The 21,582-nt window shown below is 36.4% G+C and overlaps 2 protein-coding genes across 4 annotated transcripts in view; both read right to left on the bottom strand.

Annotated features, from left to right (window-relative positions):
* LOC307162616 (protein Fer3-like) overlaps nucleotides 1-15,162 on the bottom strand; it is a 33,685-nt gene extending 18,523 nt beyond the window's left edge. For 2 of the 3 annotated variants that reach the window (XR_013821947.1, XM_079878064.1), the window contains exons 1-2: nucleotides 15,010-15,162; nucleotides 14,287-14,419 (exon numbers count right to left, since the gene is read on the bottom strand). The gene's annotated coding sequence lies outside the window, so the exon portion shown is untranslated. The remainder of the gene's footprint in view (nucleotides 1-14,286; nucleotides 14,420-15,009) is intronic. The other variant, XM_079878065.1, reaches the window with a different exon arrangement.
* A 344-nt stretch (nucleotides 15,163-15,506) lies between these two features.
* On the bottom strand, nucleotides 15,507-21,031 carry polr1f (RNA polymerase I subunit F). Its single transcript, XM_079879497.1, has 4 exons — nucleotides 20,648-21,031; nucleotides 19,904-20,045; nucleotides 18,640-18,848; nucleotides 15,507-16,774 (listed from the first exon to the last, which is right to left on the bottom strand). The coding sequence occupies exons 1-4, from the start codon at nucleotides 20,944-20,946 to the stop codon at nucleotides 16,363-16,365; spliced, it is 1,062 nt and encodes a 353-aa protein (XP_079735623.1). The 5' UTR covers nucleotides 20,947-21,031; the 3' UTR covers nucleotides 15,507-16,362.
* Nucleotides 21,032-21,582: the final 551 nt, after the last annotated feature.

The following is a 21,582-nucleotide window of genomic DNA, read 5'->3' as shown; positions in this document are numbered from 1 at the left end:
CTGTGAAGTTTCTCTTCTTCTGTGTAATGCTGCAGAATGGCTTTAAACATGTGTGAAACAGAGATGAGAGCACTACACTCTTCAAAAACAGGGGAGGGATGGGGATGTGTGGAACTTGTGTGATGTGTTTTAATGACAGGAAATCAGTTATTATGAAACACTTTCATAATGCAACATTTTTCAACTGAAACCAAGCGAATTGATTTGATTGTGAAAAATTGGTGTTTTGTACCAAAATGAAGCCAGAATGTGAGTGTGCGAACATCTCAATGTAGCCAATGGTAATGCTTTTTTTAAATATAACTATTGGAATAAAATGTAAATGCTGCATCTACAACAGTAGTCTAAGGGTGTGTTCACACTTGTAGTACGGTTTGTTTTGTCCAGACCAAAAAAACATTTAGTCCTGATCTGCTTACTGTCCACATTGCATTTTTAACACCAAAACTAAAGGCATAGGGATACGTTCACAACCTGATTAGTCGGCTTTTATTGCGTATATTTCAAGACGGGACTTCTCGAACATCCAAAACAATGCTGTGTTCTGGGCTAAATCCGCTCGTTGTATGTGCGTAGTCTACATATGATGGTATTTTGACCAGGTGAGAACTTGTGAAGAGCTTATAAAAGAGTCAAAACAGCGGCAAAACTCCGTCACACAGAAATGAAGATCTGCTGCAGGGCCTGATGCCTGTACTGAACTGTGATGGGCAACATCACGACCATGAGGAGGTAGAACAGGTGTGATTGAGCATTCTGTTCTTTTTAGGGTCGCATCTTGTGACATCACATCCTGTTTTTGGTTTGTTTACATGTCTTTGGTCCGTGTTGCGTTCATATTTTGGTCAAACCGCATCAGAGTTCGTTAGCAGACCAAAACCCATCTTTTTAGCATCTCAGTCTGCTTGTTTTGGTTCAGATGGCAGCGTTCACACTTATTCAAATGAGCCGCACTAATAGAGCAATCGCACCAGAGTTTCTTTTAATCAGACCAAACCTGCCAAGTGTGAACACATACCCTAAAAGTAGCCTAGAATGCTCCTGGCATTATTGTGCATGATTCATCTGTGCCATGTAAAATAAAATAAAAATAAATAAAATAAAACAAAACAAAATAATTTAAAAATAGATTATTATTTTTTTTAAATGCTTCTCGACAAGACTCTCAATGTATGCCAATGGTAATGCGGCTTTTATAAACTATTGGAGAATTAGTTCAGAACAGGAAAAAAAAAAAAAACTTTAAGATGTAGCATCACATGCAACAAGAATGTTCCTGGTCTTATTTTGCATGATTCATTCATGCATGTCAAATAAAAATAATTAAAAAAAACATTATTTAAATAAATGAATAAAATCAATAAAACAATATTTCATTAAAAAAGTAAATCCCAGTTATGATGGATAAAAAACACATCCTGCCATACATGACTCTGAAATGCGTCACATTACTGAGGTAAAACGGGTTGTGAATGCAGTTTATTTTGGCTAGAGAACATTCAGATTGGAAAGGCAGCATCACAGCGCTAACAGACACTGTGATTGCTGGTGTGTGTGTGTGTGTGTGTGCAGTGATAATGCGGTAGATGGATGCGTTTGGGGTTACAGGGCGAGAGACAAGATGAGAATCAGGGTGGAGGGACTCATTTAACAGAGGCACAGGGCAAAGTCTGGAGAGGCTATTACCACACACATACACACACACACACGCGCAGGACGGCAGACATCTGCACCTGCGGCTCTGACCCGTCTCTGAGCGTCTGCTTCTGTCATTATGGGTCCTGTGAGGTCAGGGAGTGTCTCGCTGCCAGCGTGCCAACCGTCAAATAATCACAGCCTGTGTCCATGTGCTCCGTTTCACTCGTCATGTGATATAATTATTCATAGAAAAACAACCGCAGCAGTATAAACAAGAAAAACCTGCAATATCTGAAGGGACCACAAGAATCCAGAAAATCCTGTGCAATGCCACACGCAACCACAGCTAGAGAAACACAAATATTCAACACTTACGAGCACAAAATACACCCCATACTGAGAGCCACACTAACAAATCACACTTCTCAAGACATACATCATAACATTACATCTTTGCTTCTTTTTAATGCATTGCAGAACAATGACATATTCTGACAGCTAGAACGTGTTCCTCGGGCCAGCTGGGCGAATGTCGAACCACTGGCACTGAACACGACTTTCACTCCAACTAACCGCCTAGTTTCAGCATGAGGTCACGACCCTGCACGGGTCAGCAGAGGCATTTATGGAACTATTACATTATTTTTATCTTCAATTTGAATCTCATTTCACAACTATATTAATTTTAGGGTTGCTATATGGTTGCTAAGGTATTCAGAGTATTTTTCTTCTTTTTTTGCATGTTGCTAGGTGGTTACTTACTGGCCCGGGTCAAAGGAGTCCACCCTGAAGTCTCTGATATTCTGGTCTTGTAAACATACATCCAGTCCTACCTTAGTTCATTTATGTTGGTAGCACAAACAGTGCAGGGCAAAAAAACACAAAACAAAACAACAAATAAAATAGAGTAAAGTAAAGTAAAAACAAAACAAGCCAAAGATGGTTTGCTGGTCTATTTAAAGTAAAGTAAAGTAAAGTAAAGTAAAGTAAAGTAAAGTAAAGTAAAGTAAAAGTAAAAGTAAAGTAAAGTAAAGTAATAAAAGACAAAACAAGCCAAAGATGGTTTGCTGGTCTATTTAAAGTAAAGTAAAGTAATAAAAGACAAAACAAGCCAAAGATGGTTTGCTGGTCTATTTAAAGTAAAGTAAAGTAAAGTAAAGTCAAGTCAAGTCAAGTAAAAGTAAAAGTAAAAGTAAAGTAAAGTAACGTAATAAAAGACAAAACAAGCCAAAGATGGTTTGCTGGTCTATTTAAAGTGAAGTAAAGTAAAGTAAAGTAAAGTAAAGTAAAGTAAAAGTAAAAGTAAAAGTAAAAGTAAAAGTAAAGTAAAGTAAAGTAAAGTAAAAGTAAAAGTAAAGTAAAGTAAAGTAATAAAAGACAAAACAAGCCAAAGATGGTTTGCTGGTCTATTTAAAGTGAAGTAAAGTAAAGTAAAAGTAAAAGTAAAAGTAAAAGTAAAGTAAAGTAAAGTAAAGTAAAGTAAAAGTAAAAGTAAAGTAAAGTAAAGACAAAACAAGCCAAAGATGGTTTGCTGGTCTATTTAAAGTAAAGTAAAGTAAAGTAAAGACAAAACAAGCCAAAGATGGTTTGCTGGTCTATTTAAAGTGAAGTAAAGTAAAGTAAAGTAAAGTAAAGTAAAGTAAAGTAAAGTAAAGTAAAGTAAAGTAAAAGTAAAAGTAAAGTAAAGTAAAAGTAAAGTAAAGTAAAGTAATAAAAGACAAAACAAGCCAAAGATGGTTTGCTGGTCTATTTAAAGTGAAGTAAAGTAAAGTAAAGTAAAGTAAAGACAAAACAAGCCAAAGATGGTTTGCTGGTCTATTTAAAGTAAAGTAAAGTAAAGTAAAGTAAAGTAAAGTAAAGTAAAGTAAAAGTAAAAGTAAAGTAAAGTAAAGTAAAGTAATAAAAGACAAAACAAGCCAAAGATGGTTTGCTGGTCTATTTAAAGTAAAGTAAAGTAATAAAAGACAAAACAAGCCAAAGATGGTTTGCTGGTCTATTTAAAGTAAAGTAAAGTAAAGTCAAGTCAAGTCAAGTCAAGTAAAAGTAAAAGTAAAAGTAAAAGTAAAGTAAAGTAAAGTAACGTAATAAAAGACAAAACAAGCCAAAGATGGTTTGCTGGTCTATTTAAAGTGAAGTAAAGTAAAGTAAAGTAAAGTAAAGTAAAAGTAAAAGTAAAAGTAAAGTAAAGTAAAGTAAAGTAAAGTAAAGTAAAGTAAAAGTAAAGTAAAGTAAAGACAAAACAAGCCAAAGATGGTTTGCTGGTCTATTTAAAGTAAAGTAAAGTAAAGTAAAGTATAGTAAAGTATAGTAAAAGTAAAATTAAAGTAAAGTAAAGTAAAGTAATAAAAGACAAAACAAGCCAAAGATGGTTTGCTGGTCTATTTAAAGTAAAGTAAAGTAAAGTCAAGTAAAAGTAAAGTAAAGTAAAGTAAAGTAAAGTAAAGTAAAGTAAAGTAAAGTAAAGTAAAAGTAAAAGTAAAGTAAAGTAAAGACAAAACAAGCCAAAGATGGTTTGCTGGTCTATTTAAAGTGAAGTAAAGTAAAGTAAAGTAAAGTAAAGTAAAGTAAAGTAAAGTAAAGTAAAGTAAAGTAAAGTAAAAGTAAAGTAAAGTAAAGTAAAGTAAAGTAAAGTAAAGTAAAAGTAAAAGTAAAGTAAAGTAAAGTAATAAAAGACAAAACAAGCCAAAGATGGTTTGCTGGTCTATTTAAAGTGAAGTAAAGTAAAGTAAAGTAAAGTAAAGACAAAACAAGCCAAAGATGGTTTGCTGGTCTATTTAAAGTAAAGTAAAGTAAAGTAAAGTAAAGACAAAACAAGCCAAAGATGGTTTGCTGGTCTATTTAAAGTGAAGTAAAGTAAAGTAAAGTAAAGTAAAGTAAAGTAAAGTAAAGTAAAGTAAAGTAATAAAAGACAAAACAAGCCAAAGATGGTCTATGTAAAGTAAAGTAAAGTAAAGTAAAGTAAAAGTAAAGTAAAGTAAAGTAAAGTAAAGTCAAGTAAAAGTCAAGTAAAGTAAAGTAAAGTAAAGTAAAAGTAAAGTAATAAAAGACAAAACAAGCCAAAGATGGTTTGCTGGTCTATGTAAAGTAAAGTAAAGTAAAGTAAAGTAAAGTAAAGTAAAGTAAAGTAAAGTAAAGTAATAAAAGACAAAACAGGCCAAAGATGATTGGCTGATCTATTTAAAGTAAAAACAAAACAAAAAAAACAACAACAACAACAACACAAAAACACAAAAAAATAAAGCTTGCCTACACTCTTAGAAAAAAAGGTTTAACAGTTGTCTCTGGGGCAGAACCCTTTCAAAAGATATACCTTTGTGCCAAAAGCGTGCCCAAGTACCTCAAAGGTACCAAAGGTGTGTATATTAGTACCTGAATCAGCTAAATGGCACATATTAGATCCTTTTAAAAAGGCACACTATGCAGTTTACGTTTTTCTCAAACAGCGAACGTCTTCGAAGCTGTTATATTAAAGTACAAATCTTGCATAGTGTGCCTTTAAAGGGTAGCTTCCCAGTGACAGCATTTGTACCTTTTTTTTCTGAGAGTGCAAGACGGTTTGCTGGTCTATTATTAAATAGTCTATTAAAAAGTTTGCTGGTCTATTAAAAAAAGAAAAAAAAAAAGAAATAGATAAAACCAAAAAGAAAACAAAAGAAAAAAAGGTACAAAAGCTGTCACTGTGGTGGTACCTTTTAAAAAGGTACACCTTTGTACCTAAAGAGTGCATTTAAGTCCCTCAAAGGTACATATTGGTACCAAACGTGGACATATTGGTACCAAATGTGTACATATTAGTACCTAAATGGTACATATTAGAACCCTTTTGAAGGGTACTGTCCCAGTGACAGATTTTGTACCTTTTTTTCTGAGAGTGTAGGATTGTTTGCTGGTCTGGATCTTCCAGCCTGAAAAGTGGCCAAAACCCTTTTAAATCCAGCCAACATACCAGCCTTTATTTTTCTTTCTTTCTTTTTATTTTTTTAGCAGGATAAGTTTAATATTTCAAGTTAGGAGATTCAAATCTCTCTTTTCAATAAACAAAATGAGTTCTCTGTCAAACCTGAAGGTTGGTGTTGGTAATACTCTAATGGCTGGCGCTCTAAATCATTAGCGGAGACTGAGCGTTTGGTTTATTGGGCACCAGCGCGGGGCCGGTTCTCCCAGGAGCCTCGTTCTCAGTGTGACGTCTCCGTCTAGGGGCCGTGGAGCAGGGCTGAGAGAGAAATGAAGAAAACAGAGGTGCGTTCGCAAAGCCTGTCAACCAAACAACTGTCACACACATACACATTGTGTTTATGTCATTTAACTCTCAAATGACTCAATAATGTTAAAGTTATGCATCATGCAAGTATCAACCTTTTCTCAGATGTTGCTTCTTCTAAGGTCAAATAAAAAAAGAGTCATACAGTAAGAGTATAAAGCTATAAAATTAATGAGGAGAGCATATGATCTCAGATATTATTAATTGTTTTCCTGGTAAATCTGTATTGTAAAGACTACTGTCTTTTCCTCAGGAGAAACATCTAAGAAGCAGCAGACTTAAGCAAGGTTACATTTGCTCTCTATTTAATCTCATTGCAGGGAAACAAGCGAGTTCGATTTTTTTTTTCTCCTGTGGATTAACTGTGAATCAGTGTTTAAAATCTTAACAAGAATCTACAAACTGACATTTGCATATGAATAGCATGTTACCATATGCTACACATGAAGCCCAGTGCGCTGCTCCTACACGCCGGGTAACACAGAAGGAAACTTCCCAAGTGATTTGCACTGCCACAGTAAATCATCTCTAATGAATGAAAGGTTGAAGAACGGCGTATATCTCCACGAGAGGAGTGCCGTAGATCCCAGAGCCCCAGAAAGCTGAGGAATTCATATGTTCTCCTCCAGAGATAGCAGACAGCCTTCCCGAGCAGAACGGATAAATCACACACTCTTCCAGAGCTGCTCGCGCTTTCTGTTCACCTCCAGAGAAAAACACCAACAGATGCGGACAAGAGTGGAAAGAATGAGGGAAATGCTGAACATTCTCTAAATAGACTAATACTGTCCCTTGCATATTTAAATAGGAGCAATTTTACTGCATTTTTAATGCTAAAGGCAAGCATCATTTATATACTGTTCGTTTTATAAGTGGTTGGTTAGTTGAAAAAAAAAATATATATATATATCTGCATAGCAACACCCTGGCAACCACCCTTGCATCATAGCTACCATATCACAGACACCTGAGACAACTTGAACATCTCAAGATTGATTGGAATCACTCAGAACACCTTAATAGCAACCACATAGCAACACCCTGGCAATCACTCTAACATCATGGCAACCATATTATGGAGACTTGGCACCACTGGAACACCTCACAATTTCTTGGAATCACTCAGAACACCTTAGCAACTGCATAGCAACACCCTGGCAACCACCCATGCATTATAGCTACCATATAACAGACACATGGGACAACTAGAACATATCAAGATTTCTTGTAATCACTCAAAGCACCTTAGCAACCACATAGCAACACCCTGGCAACTACTCTAGCATCATAGTAACCACATCATGGAGACTTGGCACCACTCACAATTTCTTGGAATCGCTCAGAACACCTTAGCAACTGCATAGCAACACCCTGGCAACCACCCTTGCATTATAGTAACCATATCATGGAGACTTGACACCACTGGAACACCTCACAATTTCTTGGAATCACTCAAAACACCTTAGCAACAGCATAGCAACACCCTGGCAACCACCCTTGCATTATAGCTACCATATCACAGACACATGGGACAACTAGAACATATCGAGATTTCTTGGAATCACTCAAAACACCTTAGCAACCACATAGCAACACCCTGGCAACTACTGTAGCATCATAGTAACCATATCGTGGAGACTTGACACCACTGGAACACCTCACAATTTCTTGGAATCACTCAGAACACCTTAGCAACTGCATAGCAACCACCTTTGCATCATAGCTACCACATCACAGACACCTGGGACAAATGGAACATCTCAAGATTAAATTGCAATCATTCAGAACACCTTAGCAGCTGCATAGCAACACCCTGGCAACCACTCTAGAATCATAGCAACCATATTATAGAGACTTGGTAACACTGGAACACCTCAAGAGTTCTTGGAATCACTTAGAACATGTTAGCAACTGCATAGCAACAACATGGTGACCACACTAGCATCATAACAACACGTTTTTCAAGGGCAAGCCACTCACATTTTCTTTATAAATATGTAAAAATCTAGCTACCGCACTGTGCATCTGCGCTATATAGAGCTCTTGACACAATTAAGCTTTGTCTAGACGTCTTTAAAACCATTGAATTCCTGCAGATTAGAAGGTCCAATTAATCTAGCAGAGTTGGCAGAGGTACAGGAGACCGAGACAGGCCGCTAAAACTGCGGTCGGGCTCTTTTGAGGAGAAAAAAACATGCATTAAAACTACATTGGAAAAGGAGGGAAATGTCAACAAATACAATACGGAAAAAAAAAGCCACCATCTCGGCTGTTTATTTGTGTCATCACTCAAGAGTGACTGTGGTAGGTACGGCGCAGGATGATATTGCTGTAACGTTATATGCAGGATTATTTTGAAATGACACACAGTGGTTTTCACACCAGTGGGACGTGTGCGAGAAGACTATGACACACACACCGGGGTGGGCTGATGGCAGAAGAGTCAGACGCAGATATTGTCCCGCATCACTGCGGCAGAAACCCCAGGAGGCGAGAGCTGGGCAGTGTGTCATGGAAACCAAACAAAACCATGGTAAACCTGAGAATATAAGAGCAGCGACGAGATAAAAAAAGAGATAAATAAATGAGCACAGCAAACTCGTTCACCATTTTCTCACTCAGATGTTGTCCCAAACTCGCATGACTTTCTGCTCTGGGACACACAAGGAGACATTTTAAAGAATCTTCATGCTGCTCTTTTCTCTAGAAAAATTATATAAAATAAAATAAAATAAAATCAAATAAAATAAATTAGTCCAATATAAGTAGTCCAACTGACTCGCATGGAACATTCCAAGTCTGTTAAAAAAAAAAAATATAAAAATAAAATAAAAAATAACACCATTTTCAATATGCAGAAGTATGAAATAAATAAATAAGCATACAAATAAATACATAGTTACCGTAGTTAGTCTAATAAAAATAGTCCAACTGATTCATGCAGTACCATTTTCAATATGCAGAAGTGTGAATAAAATAAAATAAAATAAAAATTAGGGCTGTCAAAAGATTAATCGCGATTAATCGCATCCAAAATAAAAGTTTGTGTTTACATAATATATGTGTGTGTACTGTGTATAATTATTTTGTATATATAAATACACACACATGCATGTATATATTTAAGAAATATTTGCATACATATACTGTATATATATATATATATAGTTTATATTATATATAAATATAATTTTTTTTATATATAAATAACACATTTTTCTTAAATATATACATGCATGTGTGTGTATATATATATACAAATTTAATTATACACAGTACACACACATATATATTTAAAAACAAACTTTTATTTTGGATGCGATTAATCGCGATTAATCTTTTGACAGCCCTAATAAAAATATATTCCAATTGACTCATGCAGTATATTTTCTTCTTGAAAACATGACATGCCAGTTTCAATATGCATAAGTGTAAATAAAGTAACATATATAGTAAATGGTTCAATAATAATTGTCTGATCGATCCATATCATATATTCCAAGTCTTCTAGAAAACATGACATGACATGCCCCCTCCCCTCCCCCTAAATCAGTCATATTTATGACATTTGCTTCTTAAAATAAAGCTTTTGTCTTGGTAACTAGGAAAGAGATGATAGAATAATCTTGTGCTCTGGAAATTGAACCTGAAAGTGCTAAAGACACTCAAGAATCTAGTTTGAGGAGCAGTTTTCTCTCTGAGACCGTTCACATGTGTGTGTTACAGCACATTTACGCCCTCTTGTGAACTGCCATCAACACACACATTTCCTTCAGCAATGCCCCAGTGAGGAACCAGATAAGATCTCCATGACTTACAGTGAGCTAAATGTCACCGTTAACTACATGAACATCTACAGCTACAAGTGCTGACAGCAAACCTTTCTGAATAAAATAAGTGAGGGAAAAACACAAGTTTAACAGCACACCTCTCCTCAACAAGACACGAATTGAGGAAATTATTCATGACGGTTTCAACAAAAATATGAAGCAGCACGACTGTTTTCAACTCTGATAATAATCAGAAATGCTTCTTGAGCAGCAAATCATCATATCAGAATGATTTCTTAAGGATCATGTGACACTGAAGACTGAAAATGAAGCTTTGATCACAGGAATAAATTACATTTTACAATTATATTCACAGTTTTTCAAAATGTTTATATTTCACAAGATTATTGTTACTGTACTTTGGATCAAGTAAATGTAGCCTTGGTGAGCATGAGAGACTTCTTTCAAAAACATTATAAATCATAATTATTTTGAGCGGTAGTGTAAGTGAGGGTTACCTCAGCAAACCCCACTTACAAACAGCAGTTTTGAAATTATAGCCTACATAAATGAGATGTTTGGTAAACAAAATCTTTTTGGACTCGTTTGGGGAAATCTAAGTGTCAAAGTATGCAAGTAAAAAAACAGAGGTGCCAACAGGCCAATAAATTTCCCAGAAATGCCTTTGAAAACGCCGTAAAAAGATTTCATGGATGTCAGTGACCCTTTGATATGATTCAATCCCACTATTTAAGCCAAGATACAGGCCCGTGTTGTGCGAGCGGGTCAGGCTGTTAGAACGCTTAACTGTTTTTTTTCTTCTTCTGTCTTTTGCTTTTACGACTTTCCAGTGCTGGGAGCTTGGAAAGCCGGAGCAGAACTGCTTACAAATCAGTAATTAGCGCGGGAGGCATGAGGTGTGGGTCCTGGGGGCCGTGAGGGGTGTGGACCCGCACGTCAGAACCCGCACCTCAGAACCCACCACCAGTTCCCATAAATCCCTGCTGCTTTCATGTGTGTGGTTCAAAGCCGGTCCGCCTGGAAAGTTTGACACAGGATACATAGGGAGAGCCAGAACCAATCAGCGCGTCCATCCCCGCGGCATGGGTGCGGGACGCTCCTCTAGAACCCATCCGGGACGCCAACAACAGAGCGGTCCAAACCAACAGATCCTCTCCACCCATCTCAGCTCATCTCTGTCCTCTGCAGACGCACATAAATCTCAGGACACTGTCTTATGTCACTGGTGTTGGCAGCAGTCTGTCTCTGAGATCCACCAGCCATAAAACTGAAGAAACGCTGAGGACAATTCGACAGATAAATGACGTGAGGCCAAGCGTTTCGGTGATTTTACCATGCTTAAGAGGTGCTGTCACTTCAGCGCACACCCTCAAGCACATTATTGCTTGATTTGCCAACAACATGATATATAAAATGTGCAATAAATGTTTAAAAGGATCATTTACAACTAAATAATAATAATAACAACAATTACAGCATCCCGATGGATGGATTCAGATTCAGATTGTTTTATTTAGTGCCATGTCATCATTCAAAGCTATTTTCATGGCAAAAATTAAATTACAGAAATACAAATATCATATAAATACAATAAAAACCAAACGAACAAAAACAGCAAGTCATATTATACAAGATTTTTTAAATTAACATATGATAGAAAATCCAAATCATCTTACTAAATAAGTCCTTAAGTGAGGTAACTTCATAAAAGAGCATTAAAGTCCAGGACAATCTAATAAAATATGTTTAACTGAGATGGGAATCTTACAAAACATGTATAGAGTTGGGTCTCCACCTTGAAGCAAACAAGCATGGGTCAAACTTGTGTGACCCATACAACATCTGGTGTAGACCACTTGATCAAGTCTAGTTTTAAGAGTGATAAAAGGTCTGTTTGTGATGGATGGATGGATGGATGGATGGATGGATGGATGGATGGATGGATGGATGGATCGATCGATCTACTACTGACAACAAATAGCTGAAACACCCAAATCTGGCACCAGAGTGTATTATGTTAAAACAGAGAGAATACGGAAAATTCCTCAGGCTCTTCACTCATTCACACACAGCTCAAACTGTTAGTAATACTTTAAAATGTCAAAAGTAAACCAGATAAACATGCTCATAGACTGGGTGGTGCGGGAGGGATTCTAATGAAAGTGGTTCAGTCAAAACAAACAACCAATCAGCCGCTCGCGCCACAAATCAACAATCAAGCGATTTCTAACGTAACTCACTTCCTGTTCTCTCTCTGAAGACGGCCTCTATAAAGCAACATCAGACGAGCGTACGGCATCCGTGAGGCCGCTCGAGTAAACCAGGAACTCTGTAGCCTTTCACTGATTGTTTTTGTTAGCATGTCTTTGAATTACAAACCACAGTCAAGTGGCATTAAACATGAGCCCATCCAAAACAGTGCCGTCTCCATGAGGACACAAGAGGGATGAGTGTCATCCATGGGGAATTTGGCTGGTTAAACGCTGAAACCTCAGGCGTTTGGGAATACTCAGTGGGTTAGTTTAGTCTGAGCGCACTGCGATGAGTCAAGCCTTCCCGACAGGTACGGGATGACCTGGAGATCCTGAACGCTGGGAGTCTGATCTGGCAGACGGGAACGGGATGGGTTATTCTGGGACATTATCAGCTATACGGAGCGTTCAGGTGACGAGGGCGCACAGATTTATGACAGCTCGGCCTTGTTGCACCAATTAATTAAGAAAGCGAAGACGCAGGAAATGAGGATATCTGCCAGGAAATTAAAAACTGGAGACGATAGAAAGTAAAGAAGAATATCATGCACGTTTTGGCTGCACTACAGAAAGAGTCTGTGGGTTTATTTATGGTGCAAATGCAATCGCTGTAAAAATAAACACAGCTTAAAAATACACTATTAAAAATAAAGGGGGTTTTCCACAGTTACGCCAAGGAAGAGCCATTTTGGTTCCCCAAAGAACCTTTCAGTGATCAGTTCTTAAAAGAACTATTAGAGTGAAGAACATTTTTCAACTATAAAGAAACTTTTGTGGAATGGAATGTTTCCATTGATGTTAAAGGTTCTTTATGGAACCATCAGTGCAAATAAAGAACCTTTATTTTAAGGAGTGTTTGGTTCGGTTCCAAAACCTAGTGAGCTGCCTTGCTGTCTACTGTCTACACAGAGAGCCTTATTTCTATAGAAGTACACACTCTAACTGAAAAGGAATCCTAATAAGTGTTAGTCACTTATTTAGTTTTCCACTCCATTTAGAATGTTGCCCGGAACACCATAGGAAACAACTTGTGTGGCACACAAATACAGTAGCACAACACGAAGTGCACATGAAACGATTTCCAGAGTTCTTGAATTAATATTCAGTAATATTATCAGTTTAACTGCATTGGCACCATCAGACTGAACTGAGCTGAATAATGACTATAGTTTTCTATAGAGCTGCTTTATCACTGAATTGAACTCATATCATAATTGATGAACTTTGCAACATCGACACAGTTATTGAACTGAATTAAAACAAAATGAAACTTAAAGTGCCCGTGGTGAAAATCAAGTTTTTAATGTTGTTTACAGTATATGTCTATGTGGTGTTTTTAATATGCTTTAAGACAAACCATGTGCAAATTCATAAGTCGACAGCATTGCAGACTATTTTCCGAACCAAAGACAGTCTCTGTTTATGATGTCACAAACTACCATGTAACCAATCAGATCAACGTGTGATCGTCAACGAGTGGATCTCTGAGCTGGTGTGAGTGAGTGGAGGCGGGGCTCATTTGCATATCCATAGCACCCTAAATGAGGCAAAGGTGTCGAGTTACAGCTATTTTAAGGCATGAAGAATTTTTTTTCAAGGAAAAAATGCTTAAATATGTCATTTGGGTGATCAAAGATGAGTTTTAAGGGATACAATTATTGACTACAGGGGGACTTTAAGCTGAAAAATGACACTCTTTCAATTTGAACAATTAATGACACCCTCTGTTTCCCATTGGTAGGACAAACACTGTATAATTTGCAAGAGTAAAGCATGTTCTTTTCTTGCTTTCAGAGACACTGAATAGAAGGCTCCGAATGAGCTTTGGTTTGTCTCACACCCCGTATAACCTCAAAAAGATATAATTCACCGCATGAGCGCGAGGGCCACTTATCAGAAGTGAAGGCCTAATAAAACCGACAAAATGTCACGTTCTCACCCCCACACCGAATCGCAGCACTCCCAGCCATGGAAAAACTAAGTGAGAACAATTCGAACTATGAGCCAGTCTGGCCCTGATCTGAGCCGACACCTCCCACAGAGCTCCCTAGATCCTTCAGGATGAGGGATCCTAACTCCCCTGAAGCCGTGAAATAGACTCACTTTGTCTAGTCAAACAAAAGGGGCAAAAGAAAAGCTAAATGTATCAGTCTGGACATAATCCCAACTGACTTGAAACTGAAACGTTTCCAGGTTCAGATCTTTCCCTCACACCCAGACGTGCCGCCGGACTCTGGCGTGATAAAAGAAGGGCCGCTCTGGCTGAAGATCTCAGAAACCTTCAGCTAAGGTCTCTGATTTACTGTACCGATGCTTATATGTTTTTCCCATGACACACACTTACTCACAGTGGAGGAGAAGTTTCCCACAAACACCTTCACGGATTGGGATTGCTGGATCGAGCAGTCCAAAACATTACAGGAATCAAGCGGGAATCAGGCGTCTGAACCAGACATTCGTCAACTATTCAGCAATACCTGAGAATAAAAATGGGTCAAAGGGTCAGTGACAAATAAGCATGTCCGAGAAATCATCAAAACTGGCCATGGTTTGGAAAAAAAAACACACCTTTGAATCATTTTCAGGAATTGTTTTGATTCAGTCATGGAAATATCAAGTGGTGTAATCAAGTTAAAAAGTCATCTATTTTCTTTGCATCATGAATAAGCCAGTTACACATCTTGATCATTATTTTCAATAGGCCTACAGCTTCAAAAGCAAAACTTTTGACAAATATGAATTGTTTTGATATTTGACAACCTAAATTATTGTTTCCATTTCGTAAAATATTAAAGTATGTGATATTTCTAATTGTACACTATGGCCCTCTAGTGTTTAAAAAAACAAACTCATTTATTCTGCGGAAGGACATTGTTTTTGTTGTACTTCGGCTTTGCGTGACTGTGCGGATGAATATGAGCCTTCACAATAGATCATGCTTTAAACTCTGTTAGAGAGCTACATATGGGAATTTATTTGTTCAATAAAATACCTTAATCACCTGTTGAACAATAAAAACGCCATCTTTGCATGGCTTATACAACATTTCAAATCCCTCAGTTCTCACCATCTCCAAAAAGCCAAGTCTCTTTTTGCCAGCACACTCTCTGTTCGGTGTTTGTTTAAAACGGGCGATTCCCCGAAGTGTGGAGATTTAGCTGCTCCATATCAACCTTTCTCACTCGTTGTGACGACAAACCTCTGTCACTCCCACACAGACACATGAGCAGAAGCAACTTTTCTCTATTCACGGATATGACGATACGGGAGTGACTAGCAATTTCCCGCGAAAACCGTCCCCACAGGTCTAAAGTAGAAACACTTAATAGATGGACCAAAGTGAATCAGGGTAAGACACAAACACGTTTTGGAAGAAGGATTGATGATGTATTGACTAATAATTGTTTTGTTTTTGTTTTGTGTCATGATTTGTCACATGACAACAAAATGTCTTCCTGCATGTTTTTTTAAACAGGTATTATATCACTATTAAACACACCCACAATCATTTCAATCAGAATAATGTACATTGAAATAAGGAAAAAGCACAATAAATAAATAAATAAACACAAATTATATATATTTTTAATTCAATTAAAGGGGGTTATTCACTGATTATTGCAAATAATTTAGAGCATTTTAAGGCACTCTATTTTCCAGTTGCTTTAAGGCTTAATATCAAATCCAAATAATTTATTAATGTCACAGAACTTGAAACAACTTCAACAAATCTAAACTACATTTTTTAAGAATAATAGAAGCCAAACCACTTTTCAAGCTTTCAATTATGTTATGACCACAGGTTAGGATCCTCAAAATATATAAAAATTCATTTGAATTATGTTTCAGCCATGTAGAATAGGTGTATTCATGTCATTACATGTGTGAAATTCATTTTTAATTCAGAAAATTAGCATGTCATTGACAAAAATAAAACTCCAATTTCTGCACAGATGATCTGGGGAATACAATCCTGAAATTTCGATCAGCTTGTAGATCTGTCTTAGAAGAAAAGGTTTTATATAGGAGTTCCCATAATGGGATAATTTTATGGATTTAGTTTTAGAATTAATTTTTAATATTAATACAATTTTATGAATTAAGCAGCTTGTACATGTACTTTATCACTAGAAAAAATGTAAATAGCCCATTAAACATGAAAGTATTATGCAATAATTTAAGACATTTCTCCTTATAAAATCTTTTTGGCATTGCGGGTTCTTTAAAATTGAGTCAAAAACGCTAAAGTTCTCAACAGAACCCAATTGATCCTTTCTTTCAATTGAACCGAAGAGTGATGCTGCCCTCTTCAGGTGGAAATATAAAAATGCAAATACTCCAGAGGAAAAAGCATTTATTATATTCTGTAAATATAAATCTCACAAAGTTTTCGAGTTCTTTAAATGCTCTGTGACAGAAATCACTTGTTCTTCTTCTTCATTTTAGCAGCAGGCATTAGTTCAGAGGCGTCTTCTCTCTCCGCCGCTCTCTTTCTGCTGGTTTTATCGCTCAAATACCCACTGGAGTCGCTCGCCGGGACCTCAGGGGTCGAGATCTCATCCGACTCCTGTCGTTTGTCTTTTTTCTTCTTCTTTTTGTCTTTGTGATGTCCGTTTGAATTGGAGTGCACCTCCATTGTGTCCACAGTGGTTTCGCTGTTCTCTGACGTTTGCTGCAGGCTGCTGTCGTTCACAGACTCCTTCTCACGCTTGTCTTTCTTCTTTTTCTTCTTGGGTTTTGGACTGACGGTCGTATCTTCCGTGGGTTCTGGCTCTGTAGAGGATTCTACAGTTGAGTCCTTTTGTTCGGTTTGGGCCACAAGCTCTTGTACTCTAAAAATCAACAACAAATTGTTGTTAGTAAATGAAACGAGCAGAATTCATCTATTAGCATAAAGTCTGGTCAAAATGTCACATATTTTCAAGAAAAAACTGGACATTTGAAAAGGTTAATATCATCTGAATGACATTTAATGTAATACACTGAATTTTTTTTTTTTTTTTTTTTGGTTTTACTTTGTGTCAGCATCTAAACTACAAATGTTAAACAGCTGTGTTGACAATACCAATTTTTCAATTTTAATTAAAGGGATAATTAACCCAAAAATGACAATTCTGTCATCAATTACTCACCCTCAAGTTGATATTTTGAAGAATATGGGTAACCAAACAGTTGATTGACCCCAATGACTTCCATTGCATGAAAAAAACACAATACTATGTAGTCAATGGGGTCCAAAAACTGTTTGATTACCAACATTCTTCCAAATATCTTCTTGTGTTCAGCAGAAGAAAGAAATTCATACAGGTTTGGAACAACTTGAGGGCGAGTAAATTATGACAGAAATTTAATTTTTGGGTGAACTATCCCACTAAACAAATTTTTTATGAACCGAGATCTTTTAGTCGATGATGTTTTCAGTTGATGCGTGAACAAATTTTCACTAAGCATTATTTGTAGCGTCTCCCATCCAATACATCGCAATAAGCTTTGTGCTTTAGATATCAAACAGAGTCTTAGCTTCCAAACTCTGTAAATCTTATCATGAAAATCACTCAATAAATGCTGTTTTGGCGCTAGGGGTGTGCGATATACATCGTCTACAATAATATGGTAATAGTCATTTTAATGATATGTGATCTTACATTGAGATTATCCCTCACTTTACAAAAACACACTCAGAGAGCACAGGCATACTCTACATGTAGTCTACTAGGTTATGCGCTTGTGCATTTATAGTGCATGCTTTCACTGCCTGATTTAGTCTATTAAAACGCATTTATAATGCCCTAAATATTCAAGATAAGGGGCAAAAATACCCCAGTATATCCTTTGCATTTATATCATTTAATATAGTTAATATCACACGAAGAGTGACATTTTTCTTCAAATATCAGCACAATAACAAATGTGATATTGATTTTATACAATGGTTCAATAAACAAGAAGTTAATATTAAGCGACAACATTTTAGACACAATATTGCCAGTGTTTGCACCATTTCGCCAACTCAAGGAGTTCGAAACAAGCCACAGCACTGTTTTAGCGTCTCTGAGCCACACACGGCGGTGTTTCATTACTGCATGAATCAACTTTTTGAATGAATCAGTTGAATGAATGATTCAATGACTCATTAAGTAAATTGCTTCATTCCTGAATGAATAAGTCATTTGAATTAATCGGTTGAATCTCATTGACTCACTCACTAACAGTGACTTGCTGTCACCTACTGGTGGTTTTCATTTCATATTTAATGTATCTTTTCATGTTTAAAATCAATTAAAATATCAATATTCAATGTTTTATGTTTAAAACGTCAGAACATTATTTATGCATTTGTTAAATGCAGTCAAAAGCTTTGGCAGTTTGGCAGTAACACACTCAGCAAAATATTGTCTAATTATTGTCATCGATAAAATCCCAGAAAATATCGAGATATAATTTGTCAACATCGCCGCTCTTTAATATTGCGTGACAGATCACTGTGGCGTCTCAGTTCAAGTGGCACATGAATCGATCCTCTCTTCTTCTTTACTTAGCAAAGACTTTAGATACAAATAAGGTGCACTCATATGATTATGAATGCGAGAAAGTGCAACGTGCAATATGGCAGAATTAGTCCCGCCTTCTAAATAAGAGCCTATCAGTAAAGTCATTGCATCACCGCAGCCGCCTTTAACGGTCTTGATCGGCGTACCTGGTTTTGTCCAGCCGTCCTCTGATCAGAAGAACACCAGCAGCTTCAGCGTCCAGCTTGAAGACCTCGAACTCCAGGCTTTGTCCAACACTCAGGCCAGAGTCCCTCCACTGCTCTGGGCTCAGCAGATTGGGCTTCACCACTGACGCGTTAAAGCAGCCGTGGACCAGACAGCCCACGTGACCCACTCCCAGTTTATTAATCACACCCTGAGGGACATCAAACACACACCATTAAACATCTTCAGCCAGAGCAAATACAAGAATGCATTCATATACAGTACAGGTCAAAAGTTTGGAAACATTACTATTTTTAATGTTTTTGAAAGAAGTTTCTTCTGCTCATCAAGCCTGCATTTATTTGATCAAAAATACAGAATTTTTTTTTAATATTGTGATATATTATTACAATTTAAAATAATTGGTTTTCAATTTATTATACTTTAAATTATCATTTATTTCTGTGATGCAAAGCTGAATTTTCAGGATCATTACTCCAGTCTATAGAAATCATTCTAATATGATGATTCATATTTCATATTCACATTATCAAAGTTGGAAACAGTTCTGCTGCTTAATATTTTTTCATAACCTGTGATACTTTTTTAGGATACTTTGATGAATAAAAAGTAATAAATAAATAAATAAATAAAAAGAAGCAATTTAAAAAAAAAATAGAAATCTTTTGTAGCAACAATATACACTACTGGTCAGTAATTTGGGGTCAGTAATTTTTTTTCTTTCTTTTTTTGAAATAAATCAATACTTTTATTCAGCAAGGATGTGTTAAATTGATAAAAAGTGATAGTAAAGAAGATTTATATTATTAGAAAATATTTTCTTATTTTGAATAAATGCAGTTCTTTTTAACCTTTTATTCATCAAATATATTAGGCAGCAGAACTGTTTCCAACACTTATAATAAATCAGAATATTAGAATGATTTCTAAAGGATCATGTGATAGACTGGATGTCACATGTGACACTGAAGACTGGAGTAATGATGCTGAAAATTCAGCTTTGCATCACAGGAATAAACTATTTTTAAAGTACATTCAAATAGAAAACTATTATTTTAAGTTGCAATAATATTTCACAATATTACTGTTTTTTTTTCTGTATTTTTGATCAAATAAACACAGCCTTGATAAGCATTAGAGACTTCTTTCAAAAATATACAAAAACAAAATGTTTCCAAACTTTTGACCTGTACTGTACATGCCCCGAACACGATCTCTAGCTCATGAAGATCTTGTGAAACATACCACGAGCTTCGACCCTATCTGCGGTTTGAAGATCACGAACGACGCCTCGATGTTGAAGTGAATGAATCCTTGATCGTCATAAATGTCTCCATGCTGTCCTACGATTTTAATGTGGTCATACGCCATAGGAACCCCATTCAAACTGCAAAACCAGAGAACAAACGCCTGGTAAATTCCATAGTCTGATCCTATATTAAAAAAATGTTGTTCATATACACATTTGGGCTAAGTGCAAGAGTTTTTACCATGATTTCAAACTGAGGAGTACTACTAAGATTAAGCTAAATAAATAATAATAAAAAAATATTAAAATAAAACATTTGATTAAATAATAAATACAAATAATAATACATCTTACAGTACAGTGATAAGAAAAAAATATATGTATAGCTAACTTGCTATCGCTAGCCGCTCATAAATTGCCTACCCTCCCTTTAATTGACAACTTTACAACAAAACAAAAAAACAGTACCATGTAATTATGAAATCTATCAAAGTGGCAATACTTGGTATTGGAGTAGCATATGAATGTGATTGACTTCCATCAAGCAGCAGCAATGACACACATGCAAAAGAGTACTAGAGTATTTTAAAGGTATCTCAACAATACCATGGTTTTACTGACTGTGAAAGCACCACAATCTTAAAGCACAACAATGATAATGTATAAATAGTGCTGTCACTCATTGTGCCATAACGCATAAAAATACCGCGGCATTACCATACTTCAAGCCTTCAGTTTACCTGCCGGAGTACTTGAGCAGTTCTGTGTTGAGTTCCTCCTGAATGCCGAGCCTCTTCTTTCGCAGGTAAACGGGCGGCAGCGCGATGTGTCTGCGGTGCGTGTCGAGCACCAGGCACGAGTAATGCGCGTTCAGCAGCTTCACCGCGCCCGCGAACGACGGAATGAGGCACGGAACCACCGCAGAATTCCCCCCGGGTCTGGCCGTGACATCTCCGCTAGATATCTGCGCTATTGTTGACACATGCGAGGGGTTTGTGACGGGTTTCGCAGCACCGTCCTCCTGAGTCCAGTTCGCCATGCTGAACACATGTGGAGGAGCACGTGGTGCGTTTGCTCGTGTGTTTACTGTTTAGCGGCGAAATGCTCGGAGTGATGTGTGACCACCAGCGGAGAGGAGGAGAACTACACACACACACACACACACACAAATAAATAAATAAATAAATAAATAAACTCTTTTTTTTGTCGCTAATAGTAGCCTTACTATTTAAAAGTAAAAATAAAAGATAATTTGAATTAAATATAAAATATAAATAATTCATTAAAAAAAGAACAATGTAAAAATGGATTAAAATGAAAAATTAATAAAGAATATTCCAGCACTTATGAAAAATGCTGTAGGGTTAGTCTGCAGTATAAAACACACACACACACACACACACACACACACACACACACACACATGTGTGTGTGTGTGTGTGTGTGTGTGTGTGTGTGTGTGTGTGTGTGTGTGTGTATATATATATATATATGTATATATATATATATATATATATATATATATGGTATATACACACACACACATATATACATACATATATTATATAAACAAACTTTTTATTATATACATATACATATGTATTTATATACATATACATATGTACAATAGTCAACTTTTGAAGTGGATCAAAAAAGTTAATCAAAGTTTTCATCA

The sequence above is a fragment of the Squalius cephalus genome, assembly GCF_949319135.1.
Source record: "Squalius cephalus genome assembly, chromosome: 8".
NCBI classification, from domain to species: domain Eukaryota; kingdom Metazoa; phylum Chordata; class Actinopteri; order Cypriniformes; family Leuciscidae; genus Squalius; species Squalius cephalus.
Note: the sequence above shows the minus strand (reverse complement) of the source record. Positions and strands in the feature narration are given on the sequence as shown.

Excerpts from the sequence above, each read along its gene's own strand:
- polr1f (XM_079879497.1), bottom strand. The coding sequence starts at position 20,946 with ATGGCGAACTGGACTCAGGAGGACGGTGCTGCGAAACCCGTCACAAAC. Across the intron at positions 20,046-20,647 it reads CTGCTCAAGTACTCCGGCAG|TTTGAATGGGGTTCCTATGG; the intron begins GTAAACTGAAGG and ends CTGGTTTTGCAG. Across the intron at positions 16,775-18,639 it reads GGACGGCTGGACAAAACCAG|AGTACAAGAGCTTGTGGCCC; the intron begins GTACGCCGATCA and ends GTTGATTTTTAG.